Source organism: Tachypleus tridentatus, chromosome 3, assembly GCF_004210375.1.
Source record: "Tachypleus tridentatus isolate NWPU-2018 chromosome 3, ASM421037v1, whole genome shotgun sequence".
NCBI classification, from domain to species: domain Eukaryota; kingdom Metazoa; phylum Arthropoda; class Merostomata; order Xiphosura; family Limulidae; genus Tachypleus; species Tachypleus tridentatus.
Window position 1 is genome coordinate 18,127,655 of NC_134827.1, and position 14,854 is coordinate 18,142,508.

The 14,854-nt window shown below is 30.4% G+C and overlaps 1 protein-coding gene across 3 annotated transcripts in view; it reads left to right on the forward strand.

The window, feature by feature from the left end:
• Positions 1-8,119, forward strand: part of LOC143246462 (ecdysone receptor-like) — a 153,909-nt gene extending 145,790 nt beyond the window's left edge. For 2 of the 3 annotated variants that reach the window (XM_076493204.1, XM_076493206.1), the window contains one exon: positions 1,157-8,119. In XM_076493204.1, the coding sequence (XP_076349319.1) occupies positions 1,157-1,398 (242 nt within the window). In that variant the 3' untranslated portion in view covers positions 1,399-8,119. The remainder of the gene's footprint in view (positions 1-1,156) is intronic. The other variant, XR_013025983.1, reaches the window with a different exon arrangement.
• The last annotated feature ends 6,735 nt before the right edge of the window (positions 8,120-14,854 follow it).

Sequence of the window (14,854 nt, forward strand, 5' to 3'; positions counted from 1 at the left end):
CTGAAGAAACAAAAAGGTTATCAAAAAGTTAGAACTCAGGTGTGTTATAAACTCTGTAATACTGATTTATTTGCAATAGTACCATGCCAGAGGAGATCAAGCAGTAAACTGGAGTAAGTGTTCAAATATGTTAGTTGATTTAAATACAAATCAGTGATCATGCTGATGGCTGGAAATAAAGTCTATTGGGAAAAAAAGTCACAGATTTTTTTAATACTCAAATACAGTGTAAAATAATACAATAAAAATATGTTTAAGTCAGTTATTTATTACAGTAATAGCATGATGCATGATATGTAACATTATATGAAAAGTATATGACGTGAATTAATAATACAACTTGTATAACTGTTGTATAAAGAAAAAATACATAAAAGTCAATGAGGAACAAAGCTATTATTCTGACTTTAAGAACACCTGGCTTAAGGAATGTGGTTCCTAGCTTGACCTAATATGAGATCAGTCCAGATTACCATGCTGGATGGCTCCTCTTTATACATTATGTGCTGAATTTACTAACACATCATCTAATCTAAGTATTTCCATTTCTTCATTGAGTTTCATAGTGTCGTGTTTTTTTTTATCAAAGAGCACTCTACAAACACTCTGTTAACTTGACAGGTGTATTTATTATACATAAAGTAGAGTTAGTTGCATTTTTCAGACGTAAATGAGGTCAATAATCATATGAATGAGTGCAATAAACCAATAATTTAACTCCTTTGAACTTAAAAAATTATAAACATAAATTTCTCAAATTGTGGCTATTTTCCACATTTGTCATACCAACCTTTCCATGGAGAAACTCCAGGATCAAATCCTGGCCACTATCGCCACAGAAATATTTTTTCTCAATTCTTCCCTAAAGATGGCAGCAGAATATCAGTCAAGATGTGCAATAAATACTAATTAGTTTATATTAAAAAATTGGTAGTTAAGTAATAAATAGGTTTAGGTGATCGTATAGTCTGTTAAGTGTGAAAACTACACACAAATATATATAGAATCTTTACAAAATTGTTAAATAAATATCTGTTCATTGCCCAGAATTTTACTTAGTAATTTGTGTTTAGCATTACATTTGATATAGACCAGTGCATTATTACATTCAATAATTACATATTAAGCAATGTTTAGTCTTTTTGTTTTTCATTAGAAAGACCAAGCCTTTTTGAGCCCAAAAAAGTGGAAAAGATTCAAGAATTTTATCTGGACACACTGCGGGCATATATTGAAAATCATCGACCACCAGGAAAAAGTTACTTTGCCAAACTACTGGCTGTTTTGACAGAACTCAGAACTCTGGGTAATATGAATTCTGAAATGTGTTTCTCACTCAAGGTCCAGAATAAGAAGTTGCCACCTTTCTTAGCTGAAATCTGGGATGTTCTGGAGTGAATAGTTTTTAATTTGTTTTAATACAGTATGATTGGCTTTATTTGTTTTGGAGACAAAGATGTATCCAGTAAATGATGAATGGTGAGTCAGAAGTATAAATGACTTGACTAATGGGTTTAATGATTTTAAATTATGGATGTATCCAACTAGTACTGTGGATAGTTTTCAGGATTTTGATTGATTTAGAGGTCAGTAAGAAAGATCCCAAAAGAGCTTTGATCATTACGAGAACTGCTTTATTTTTATTCAGGGCAGAAACTTAGTATTTATATTTTTGTTTTATTAACTCTGGCTTTACAAATATTACTTTGTGAAATAAACTATCAGTTGGATTTTTTTTTCTCTTCTTTAACTCATAGACAGACAGCTACCTTTCATGCATTAGCTTTAAATTTAGTAGGTTTGTGGAAATGTTGGCTTGGCTTTTCCCAATACACAAATGTTATAAGCTAGTAGAATATTAATACCAGAACATAACATATTATTCAGTTTATTAACTTAGTTAAACCAGTTGGATGCACTAAATATCCAATAAGTTTTATCAAGGAAATAGCATGTTATGAAATTAAGCTGTTATAAACGTGAATTATAAAAGTTTTATGTGTAAAACACGTGTTCATTCCATCCACCAGGATATAGGCCTATATTATTTAATGAATCTTCCTTTTTTCAGTGATATATTATAAGCTTTTTACATTGTCCCAAAAGAGACTTGTTTAAAAATAAGTATCTCTTAATGAAAAGTTGTTTGATATATACTTCTAACAGAAGAAGAAAAAAAATTGTTATTTTATTGGATTGTAAGAAGGTACATCCAGTTAACTTACTCCAATGGTTGTGATTTGACTAACATGCGATGACTGATTTAAGCTTTGGAATTTTGAAGGAAACGCACAAGTGAACTGGTTAGATGAACTGATACAATGTTCTAACTGTTATGAGAGATTATCTGACAGGGATTATACATAAATCCATAACTTATTTAGTTTGAAGTGAATTTGATACTGGTGAATTTCAACCCAGTTTATAATAAATGGCAAAGAAGTATACTTTAATATTTCAATTGCTTATTGTAATTAACTCCAAAGGTTTGGGAACTAAGTGCATACTTCATAGCCTGAATTTTTTTCAGCTGCATGTGCACTTGATATTTTACTTTCTACGTCAGGCTATTGAAGAAGTAAGTTATTTCCCAAATTAATCTGTTTTCAGATCCTAGTTATTGCATGTGTAATAAGTTCAGTAATGCTCAGTCTTAATTGTGTGTATGTATTGTTAATTGTGTTCTGTATTATCTGTGAAGCTATACATAATTCTATATATATATAGCTCAGGTGTTTACACAGGTACTACAAGTGACTGAACTAATGACACAGATTGTTGATATGGTTAATGCCAGAATGATGTAGTCATTGTTGGAATACTATTTACCATGAATTTCACTTGGATTACACAGTTACTCTTATTTTCTTGATGTTATACATTACATTTCATGGGTGTTGGTGTTTTGTGAAAGTTGTGCTATCTGACAAACAGCTAGAACAAAATCAATTTGCAGTCTTAGAAAGGGCAGAGGTAATAAGGTAACTTCAACCTAAAGTGGAAAACTGAAACTTAAGTAAAACTATTTTCAAATAGATATATGTATCTTCTAGTAGAATCACATTTTGAAGCTTAAATGCATGTTGGAAAACACAAAACCAACAGAATTTTGATATACCAATTTTTATATTTATTAAAAGTGAACATTTGGCACTAACACAAGTTAACAAAGTTGAAATAAATTTGAGTTTACAGCTGACATTAACTCAAAACTGCAATCAACAAACATATGACACAGAACTTGAACATTTGAAATTCATTAGAAACTTAGTAAATACTTGACACAAAAACTTGTAACATTACCAGATATAAATGCTGTAAGCAGGTGATGTATTCACAAAATAATTCTTTATCATTTGTTATTTTTAACTTGGCATTTTAACTTCTCTTCTATTTTAATCACAAATTTAAAATGGTGCAGCCTTTTTGTTTTAATATCATTGATACAAGGATCAGTCTCTCAAAATGTATTACCGTAGACTAACTATAGTCCCCTAACTTCAGTTGTTATTCTATCCCTTATAAAGATATATTTGCATGGATAAACATGAAAATTATGAAAACAAAGACACATGCTGCAACTGCAAAGAATAAAACTTCTTAAAAATTCTGCCAGTGAATTCTTAAGTAATTTTGTATTATCTTCCTGTTTCATGGTAACTCCTCATTTATTGTTTTTAGATATTAATATACTTTGTGTAGTAGTAAACTGTTCAATAGAAAATACATCCACATAAAATGGCATTTTGTTTTTGTGCATGTGTGATAACTTTTAACCTTAATCATTACTGATACTGGAAACCTGGAAGATATGTTACAATATTAGTGATGTATATGTAGTTCTTGTAAAACTAGCTACAGGTTGAAATTTGCATGAATCAAAATAATAAGGAAAAAAAAAAGACTACCCAAAAATTCTATACAGTGACTACATGTGGATTCTAAGTACAGAAGTGATAGGTAGTGAATGGACTTTAAAGGGCTTGATGAGAACCGTGGAAAATATATATTACCTGTCTGTTATAGGCTTAGTCAGTAATTCATAAAACATATTTTTGAAAGAAAAAAGTGAAGATATATATCCGTACCACCTTAGTCTCAGAGTATCAGTTCTTATATTTTATAGATGGAAGTCTTGGTGCTGAAGAAGTAATAGTGAAAAAATACTTTTAAATTTGTTACTTATTTTACACAGATCCTATAATGTTTAAGAAGGTTTTAGAGTCTACAAGTTTATATATAACTCTGTTATTAAATCTTTTTAATGTATGGATTTATAGAGAATATACGGTTTGTAGGTACGTACATTTTCTATTGTATGTTTCACATCTTTATACAAATACTTTTCTTAATGAAGTTAATTATTAGTATTCTAACATATAGTTAAGTCTAAGTTTAATTCAGTTTATTAAAAACTGGATTTACTTGGAAGTTGTGTTTGCTGAACATAATATAAGTAAATAAAATACAATAAAACTATTTAGTGAATAAAGAAACCTTAAAAAATTATGAATACTGATTTGTTAAAAAATGAAACATTTAATATGCCTTTATTTTGATTATACTAAGATGACTTTGAAATGTTGACTGTTTATATCCCTAAGTGCTATCTTTGTTTCCTGATTTTTAAAGCATCATTAATTTTGAAACAAACAGGTTTTATTTTGCTTATTACTATGCACTGTGCAAAACCACTGTAGCATATTGTCAAAGGCTCATGGCTTGACACATGTGTCTATTGTTAATATCTTTTGAAAGACTAACATGCAGGTTCAAGAGTAAGAAACAAGTGAAAAAACTATTTTCTGTTTCACAAGATGCATCTGATTTTATGTGTGTGGGGGTGTGTGTAATAACTTATAATATTAACAGTTGCTGAAGCTAATGTTAGTTGACTGTACTGAATTGCATTTCAATTTCAGATTTTGATTGAATATAATGTTCACAAAATCTCCTGTTATTGTAAGAAATTTATTATACTTCTCAATTAATTGAACCAATATCCATCTGTCTATATAGATAGATGGATTTGTTTTAAGTTGTGTAGTTAAAAAACAACAAACTCTCTTTGTTAACCTGAAGATGACCTAAAAAGGTCAAAATGTTGTTCTATACTTTATTTGAATTCAAGTTTTAATACCCATACCAGCTGTCCTGAGAATACAAAAACAGTAACAGTTCTTTCAGGCAGTCACACTCAGGCAACTTAGTATCCAAAGCAGGCCATTATATTTGTGCCCATTTGTAAGTACCAATGAGAGCCACTTTGGGAATTGTGTTGCCTCTAATTGATTTGCACCTGGAACAACTGCCCCATTCACCCTACCCAAGTTTCATTTCCGGTTTTAAGTTACAGTGATCATATAGGGAAATTATAAAATAAGTATTTGTCATATTAAATGGACAATTATTATTTTCTTTAGTTATCTAAACAGCAAATTCTCATCTTTATTTATTTATTTGATGTTTCACAACTAAAAGAACCTCGTAGTGCTGGGTTAGAGATCGAAACTGATTCATTGGTGCTGGGAAAAGAAGCATACTCCAGTCTACTGCACAGAAAATATTTTATTTGGAAATCTTTCTTTGCATTTAACAACCCAATTTGAATTTTTATATTCATGTCTTATTATTCTAATAGGTCGTTTTGTGTAAGTAACTAAGGGACACATATAAGTTTATAATTGCAATTTTTACTATTAAAACTAAAATAAGATATTTAAAATATTCACTAATGAATTCTACAAAATGTGTATCATAAGATTTTTAATAGTGTTTATTTCTACTTTGTGTTGAGGAAAAAACCTTTGAATGTGTTTTTGTTACTGAAAGGTTGTTGTTAATTGTTTTGCTTTCAGTTGATGTAAAAAAACACCCAAAATGTTTGTGATATTTTTTTGGATTGAGAGATTTTTGTTTACATGAGATAAGTACTTTTCTTATAGCCATAAATATTTTTAGGCACTGAGGAATTTACTTTGTTTAATATAGTATAAATTCTTAGGTTACTCATTTCAATACATATCACTTCAATGTATTACTTTAAATGCAAGAGTATAAAATTCATCTTCCAACGTTTTATTATTTGGAAATTAAAAACATTATTTAGATACACATACCTCTCCCAGTAAAGAATTTTAGAAGTTATAGCAAGAATACATTGACTGTTTTTATTACCAACTGGAACAGAAGAGATGTTAAGAGTTATTAGATATGGAAGAAATTAACTCTTTTGCCTTTAAAAAGTGTTTATTCATTCTTTTTAATTGTCAAAAAAGGCCAAAATTACCTCAGGCTCTCTTTGTAGAGTTTCATGCATTGGTCTGATACTTTTCTGAAACTACCACTAAACCCACTCCCAGGTCTCAACTGATTGGAGGTACTTCTTTCAGTTCCAGTTACATAGTAAGGTTACCTTGTTCATTCAAAATACATTAACAGTTTAATGTTAGTGGGAATTACAATGTGTGGAGAATTTAAGGATCTTAAAGCCCTAGATTCTGATATTTCAGATTAGGGTAAGGCAGAGCTCTTCAGTGGGAGACCTACCACCACCATGGTGGACATACTCCAGTTCTTCAGGTCAGCTGTATAAGTGATTAAATGTCTTTGAAGAGATGAACTTAAAATTTGTCAACATATTCTAAAAATAGCTCTTTGTATTATTCATAAGAACAATACTGAAACTTCTTTCTTTTAGATATCTCCATAAAGTTATACTGTGTCACATCAAGATATACTAACAGTTTCTTAGCTAACAGTTGTGATTCACCAAATGTCTTATGTGTTCAGAACTACTTTTTAAAGGCTGATTTATCTCTTTTGTATCAGTTTCTACTTATCTGTTTATTGGACAAAACCTTTCTTACCAAAACATTTCTTCTTTATGGTACCACAACTTTTAGCTCTATGTTTGGTGCCTTAAATCATCAACTGCATTGACAGATAAAAGAAAAAAGAAAATTGCTAATAACATTCTTTGCAATTTTATGAGACAAAATCATTTTTGTTGACATGAACAAAAGGGTTTTGTAAAATGTTCTTTTGTGAAATAGGAGTTTTTGTAATTTTCTTTTAAAACTAAAGTATTTACAAATATTGATTCAAAGTTAGTTGGTTAGAAGAATGGAATTATTTCAACTGTACAGTTTTATTTCTAGATTTATAAACAACATTTTATCTGCAACTAATTTTTTTTTTTTATCACAGAACAACCCACTTTAGCTGTAAAACAATTTTTAGCTTTGTTTAAACAAACTAAGAGTATTTTTGTGTCTTAGGAATTTATTGGAAAAGATTCTGTAAAATAAACAGTGTATGTTTTGAAAAATGTTAACTCATTTGAAAGGTTATAATCAAAATAGATGTAAAATGTATTTGAATTTTTTTGTCACAACATTGAATTTTCTGTAACATGTAGTATTTTGTAGTCCAAATCTGTGTTTTACACAAAGGCTTATTTATTTGGGTAAGGTGTTAGTGAATTATTTTACATCATTGTGTATGATAATTAACAATTTCAGAATCAAACATCCTTTAACAAACTAAGAAATGAAAGAAATGACGTGTTTGATTATTGCATATTTTGTAAAAGAAGCACATTATGATGTTGAAATATGTCTGTATTGTTTGATAGTGACATATTATAACACTCATTAATTATTAATTTATGTCTTTAAAATCTTTATCTCAGACATCTGGTATGGTAAGTGATTCTTTTAAACCCTTACAACAGTATTCATTGTATTAGTAAGGTACACTTTATTCATCTTCTTTCATTGTAAGATATCATAAAGATTTTGTGGGAAATATATTTGTATGTCAATAGAACTTCAAATCAAAATGTTGAAAATGTTTTCTCAACTTTACAATTAGTGTGATAAAAAAAAAAAAAACAAATCTTGACAGAAACATTTTGTACAGCACAAGTTATGGGTGCAATCAGATTAGTCCATGTGTTTGAGAACCTTATTTTAATGTAAAAACTTTTATTTAATTGGCAACCGAAAACACAGAATAAGTGAGAATTAATGTTTCAAGAGTGTTGTTTAGTTTCCAGAAATTGTATGGTCGTGTAACCTGCTCTATTTTTGAATTAAAATTGGCCAGATTTAATAAATATTTTGTATTTTGTCCCATTTGTATAAAGCATACAATCCAAAATCAGTTATTTTGCATCAATGATCATACATAATATGAAGAATTTCTAAAATTATTTTAAATGTAAATACATGTTTAAAACTTTAAAAAAACACTGTTATTGTAATTCAGCCTGATAGAAACGTTACACTAACATACCATCAAACATATTATTTTCCTTTTGTTGAAAAAATAAACAATATATTGTAATATTTCTAGAAAATGTATAATATAATATAATACTTCTTTTGTTTTAACTATGGAAGTGAAAAGTTATCACTATTGTATCTACAAAAAAACTGAAGCTGCTAAAAGTATGCCTCTATATGCATGTTTGTCATGGTAGTAATGATATTCATGTGACTTATTGATAAAGGTTCTATATTTTAATGAGGTTTGACCAACAGGTGATAAGTGAACAAGTTAGTTGTAAAAGTAGTTTTTCACATATTTTAGACACTACTTACAAAACAGAATGTATAAAATTAGATGCTGATCCATAATCATACAAATGAAATATATAATAAAAATCTACTTGGTGCATTAGGGCCTTAACTAAAGCAATCGTAATCTTTCTCAGAAGTACATTTATCAGATATATCTAGATAAGATCTTAGAAAGCTTAATTTTAAAGTTTATATATCCAGCATTATCATTCCAAGCAAACTTTTGATAGGCTGCTTATTAAACTGCCTCACATTTTTAAACACTTAAGTTAAGGCCTTTTAATCTACGGTAAAAACAAACCTAAGTCTTTGAGTCTTTCGTTGTAACTATTACATTTAGGAGAAAATAATTGTAATTCAGTAGTTTTTTTTATTTATTTAACCATACTTGTTTTAACAAGAAGCACACCAAAATCCAGTAATGTATTCTAAATGAAGCCTCCTGATAATTATACTTATAGAGAATTATAACTTCCCCCACCAGGTATTAGAAATGAAATTTCATGAAAATCGTATACAAAATTTGAATTATCACCTCAATCTCATTTTAAACTTTTGACAATCATATTCCGGACTCTATGGTCTTTCCATCATAGATGTATATCAAAAAAGTTTGCAATAGCACTATTATAAGAATCAAAATTATATATTTTTGTTTAATAAAAATATTGAGATTGCAGTGGACAAAATTGTTCGGTGGATTTGATTAGCAGAAACATTTATCCTTTAACATATTGCGATAGTTTCTCTTGGTTGCGTTACACTAGATGGCGGTACCTCTAGAAAGAAGGAATTTCTAAACTAGAAGTCATCAGAAAGTTTCTAGATGGACGTAGTAAATACATGAAATCAGCTAATAAAAGAAAATTGCATTTCAAATATTCAAAGCTAAAACTGAAAGAGTTAAGTCAAGAAATCTTAAAATATTATTTTTTAAATATGCTGTGGTAAGTTTGAGAATTTAAGAATATAAGTTACGATAATAATTATCGTGTTTGTTCAAAGCTGAGTTTCTAACTTAAAATACAAATCATATCAGTAATATTCAATGAAAAATCAAAATTCGTGCTATATACTGTATATAATGTATTTATATTACATTTTACAGCATATTTCATATAAAACAGAGAACAACCTTTCAATTAATTACCTTAAGCTACCAAGTTTGTTTGCTTCAGCAACGCCTCAAAATAGGCTATCTGCTTTCTGCAGTTGATTAAATTCTAGAAAATGAACATATTAAAAGGTTTATTAATTGGAGAGTAACTATAAAAGTACGTTAAAAATTTAAAGCTGAATGTAAACTGTACATTGTTTTACACTTTCTTTTACGAAGTTTTTGTTTAATAACCATTAATACTAAAAATTGCGGTTACTCATCTAATATTTCACGTGCTAATTTCTGTTCGAACATAAAACTACGCTGGTTATTTTCAAATCGTGCATTTTTTAATATGTGAATATATACATTCATGTACACAAAATGTACTGTAACCCTTTTTATTTAGTTGACGTTTATCCAATATTTACAATTTATCCTCGTTTTTGACAATTTGTTCTAAAAGTTATTTATACCAAGAAATAAAGTAAATAAGGCATTTCATAAATATCATTATTTGGTGTTTGAAATATGCAAAACTAGTTGATAGTGAAGCCAGTATTTGATAAAGATGAAATTACTCAATTTAGGTACTGGCTAACACTAACTGACCTAGAAACAGAATAATCTTTATCTCGAGTTCTAAGCCTTTTGGTTTCTTTATTGTCTGCCTTACACATACTTCAGAGACTAATTTATAGCACTAAAAATTGACATAAATAATTTCAATATATTAAAAATTACTTCTCAACATATTTTGGAAAACTAGATTACCTTAGTTTGTTTAGAAGTAAGCACAAAGCTACTCAATGGGCTATCTGTGCTCTGCCCACCACGGGTATCGAAAACCGGTTTTTAATGTGTAAGTCCGCAGACATACCACTATGCCACTGGGGGGCAGTTTACCTTAGATGAATCAAATTATGAACTCAAATACAAAAGAAAAACATAAGGAAAGAAGCTGGATGTGTGGCTGAAAATTTGTATAAAAACAGTAGTCTTTTGAAAAATGATATATATGATTGATAAAATTCAATTTAAACTATTGTAATTTCTTCAACATTTCGTCCGTTTCTTTTAAGAATAGCTGCTTTCGTGGCAAATGTGTTGATTCTTGCCATCTTTCTCGCCACCAGTCTTGAATTATAAATACCTAAACTTTAATATTTTCAATCTAGCCCTCACGTGTCCGTTCAGTTAGAAAAATCTAAACTGTTTTTTTTTTACTTTTTTTATACGAGATGTTTTTGACTAAGCTGTTTTGGATATCATAAGAAAAGAAATGATATATACATATATATGTACACATAGAGAGAGAAAAAAATTAATTCATGTTACATTGTCTGTACAAATGCATATATTTGTTTGCATATATGAAGTTTTATGCGTTTATAAGCATTCAAATGCATTTTTTCACACTTTCAAAGATAAATGTATTTATATACATGAAATCCTAGTACATAATTTGTACTTTCCAATTTCATATTTCATTATTTAAATACATTGCCTTTACATCATAGCAGGTAAATGCAGATATAGTTTCGAAAGTCCACTCTACAAGTACACATGTATCTCTATTTATCTTGAGTATGTAATATATTCAAATTAAATCTTTGTTTTTTTATGGGTAATAGATATAATGTTAAACTCTAGTTTTTGTTAAATCGTCATGTGTTTCTGGTAAAAGTAATGTATGACGTTCCAACTACAGAAGGCTAATCACACTATAAGAACGGTTTGCGTATAATAAATAAAACAGTCATCTTTACGCATGTGCGAACCATGGCACCACAAGTGACATCTTAACGCTATGTATTTAACTCATGGTGAGTTTGTTTGGTTCTGAACTTCGCGCAAAGCCACACGAGGGCTATCTTCGCTAGCCGTCTCTAAGTTAGCAGTGTGAGACTAGATGGAAGGCAGCTAGTCATCACCACCAATCGCCAACTCTTGGGCTACTCATTTACCAACGAATAGTGAGATGGGCCCTCACTTTATAACATCACCACGGCTGAAAGGGCAAGCATATTTGGTGTGAGGGGATTCGAACCTGTGACCCTCAGATTATCAGTTGAGTGCTTTAACCCACCTGGTCATGTCGATCCCTCACGGTGAGCTTTCAATGTAGTCAAAATAAACGGTGGAAAAGCTCAACGCAGTACACATTTTTGTTTATTTTTTTGTTAATCGCAAAGCTACACAATGAGCTATCTCTAGTGTGCCCACCTCAGACATTGAATCCCAGTTTTTAGCATTATAAGCCACCATACTTGCTGCTTAGTAACTGAGAAACACCAGTACGTAGTACAAGCATAATTTGTTTTTACAAACTATAGAAATTAATTATTGTGGTGTAATATGGTTTTTACAATAATTACTATATCAATATGTTGTAGTACAGCTTAAATATGGTGGTTGTATGAATATACTATATTTATAAGTACGAAATCTTCGTTCTTCTTAACAGATGCTGAAAAAACTCTCACAACAGATATCTTAAAACAATAACGGGTTCTGAAACCACACCCAGACCACTCCTGGGAAACGCCCTATTAAGAAACTTAAGGTTATTGTTACAACGAAGAGCCTTCTGGCTCAAAAAAGCCATTCGAATGAGAATAAACATATGTCCCAGAAAGATAACAAGGATTTAAAGCTGACAAAGGCTCGCATGCTTCTAGCCACACCTTTAAAATCAATAGTAGTTCTCATGAGAAATGTGTGTAAATAAACTAGAATAACAACAGCTCCGTTCTACCGCATATCTGTCAAGTCAACCTCAGTAGTCTTTTGTAGAATACGATGTCGTCAAGATACGTGATGTGACATTGACCTCAAAAAAGCGTGTTACACTAGAAACTGGGAAATCGGGCAATAATGCGTTATAAATTTGTCACGATCAAAGATGGTCAGAGTAATTCCAAGTATAGCGCAGGATATGAGGACTAATTGTTATAAAGTGTTACAAACCATTATTTAACTTATTTATTGTAAACATCTGATGACAAGACTTTTTTTTTTCTCTCTCTCTCAGTACCACATCTCATCAGGAACGGTAACAACGTAAAGAGACTCAGCTGAACTCAGGATCGTAGCAAAATTGTTAAGGACTTGCTTACCCAAGCATACCCCTTCGACTGTTTTGCCGAAGATTTATTGGACAGTATTTTATTTCCCGTAACCTACATTTGACCAATTTAACTAAATTAAATTATTAACCATTAACATTTCTACCTTTACAGTGTTTTTTCAGATGCGAAGTTTTAACGTTGTTTTTCTTTCTGTGCTAAACGGTTTATCATGTCCTTTGTAAGCAAACACTTGTTCGTTGTTTATCGACTGAACGTGTGCCCTTCACTGAACTTCTTAGACAATTCTTGTTTAACTTTAATGTGGAGAAACACTCTGCTGACGTTACAATGAGAGGAAATATAAAATATACCTGCTAATTACACAAACACCTGGAAATGTTGTAGAAAACACACGGTTGTCTACCAGAAGCGGTGTAGTGAGTTCTTTCATTGAGTTTAATTTTGAAATTTCAGATATCAAACGAGCTCTTAAAGATACAACTGATTTGTTAAGTATTGTCTTAAAGATAATGTTAGTGTTACAGATACAGCTATTATTGTTCATCTGCTAGGTATTATTATCTGTGGAGGCATTCATGATTCTAGTAACATGGGACAGAAAGTATTTGACTACTTCCGCGAGTTCTGTAATAAAGATATCGTTTAACTGTTGATACTGTATCCAAGTGTGGAAGAATAAGAAAACTTTAAATGTACACCAGTCATCAATCATACTCTTGGTATTGTAGCAGGAAAATATACCACTAGTGATGACAATAAAGGAACATTTAATGCTGTTCGTATTGTAGAAGGATAATATACCACTAGTGATGACAATAAAGGAACATTTAATGCTGTTCGTATTGTAGAAGGATAATATACCACTAGTGATGACAATAAAGGAACATTTAATGCTGTTCGTATTGTAGAAGGATAATATACCACTAGTGATGACAATAAAGGAACGTTTAATGCTGTTCGTATTGTAGAAGGATAATATACCACTAGTGATGACAATAAAGGAACGTTTAATGCTGTTCGTATTGTAGAAGGATAATATACCACTAGTGATGACAATAAAGGAACATTTAATGCTGTTCGTATTGTAGAAGGATAATATACCACTAGTGATGACAATAAAGGAACATTTAATGCTGTTCGTATTGTAGAAAAATAATATATCACTAGTGATGACAATAAAGGAACATTTAATGCTGTTCGTATTGTAGCAGGATAATATATCACTAGTGATGACAATAAAGGAACATTTAATGCTGTTCGTATTGTAGAAGGATAATATACCACTAGTGATGACAATAAAGGAACATTTAATGCTGTTCGTATTGTAGAAGGATAATATACCACTAGTGATGACAATAAAGGAACGTTTAATGCTGTTCGTATTGTAGAAGGATAATATACCACTAGTGATGACAATAAAGGAACATTTAATGCTGTTCGTATTGTAGAAGGATAATATACCACTAGTGATGATAATAAAGGAACATTTAATGCTGTTCGTATTGTAGCAGGAAAATATACCAATAGTGATGACAATAAAGGAACATTTAATGCTGTTCGTATTGTAGAAGGATAATATACCACTAGTGATGACAATAAAATAAATTTTCTAATACTGTGTACAAGAAACGTAGAGTTTATAGAGTGTATGCTGCACAGTGTACGTAATTGGAACACGATTTATAGAGTGTGTGCTATACAGTGCGCGTAATTAGCACATGGTTTATATAGTGTGTGTTGTACAGTGTACGCAACTAATACGTTTTATAGAATGTGTGCTATACAGTGCGCGTAATTAGCACATGGTTTATATAGTGTGTGTTGTACAGTGTACACAATTAACACGGTTTATAGAATGTGTGCTATACAGTGTACGTAATTAGCACATGGTTTATTGTATGTGCTATACAGTGCACGTAATTAGCACGTGGTTTATATAGTGTGTGTTGTACAGCGTACGTAATTAGCATATGGTTCAATTTAATATTTTTTCTGTACGTCTGAGTACCGACCAGCCATATCTATGACAGTATTGTATCTGAGTACCGACCAGCCATATCTATGACAGTATTGTACCC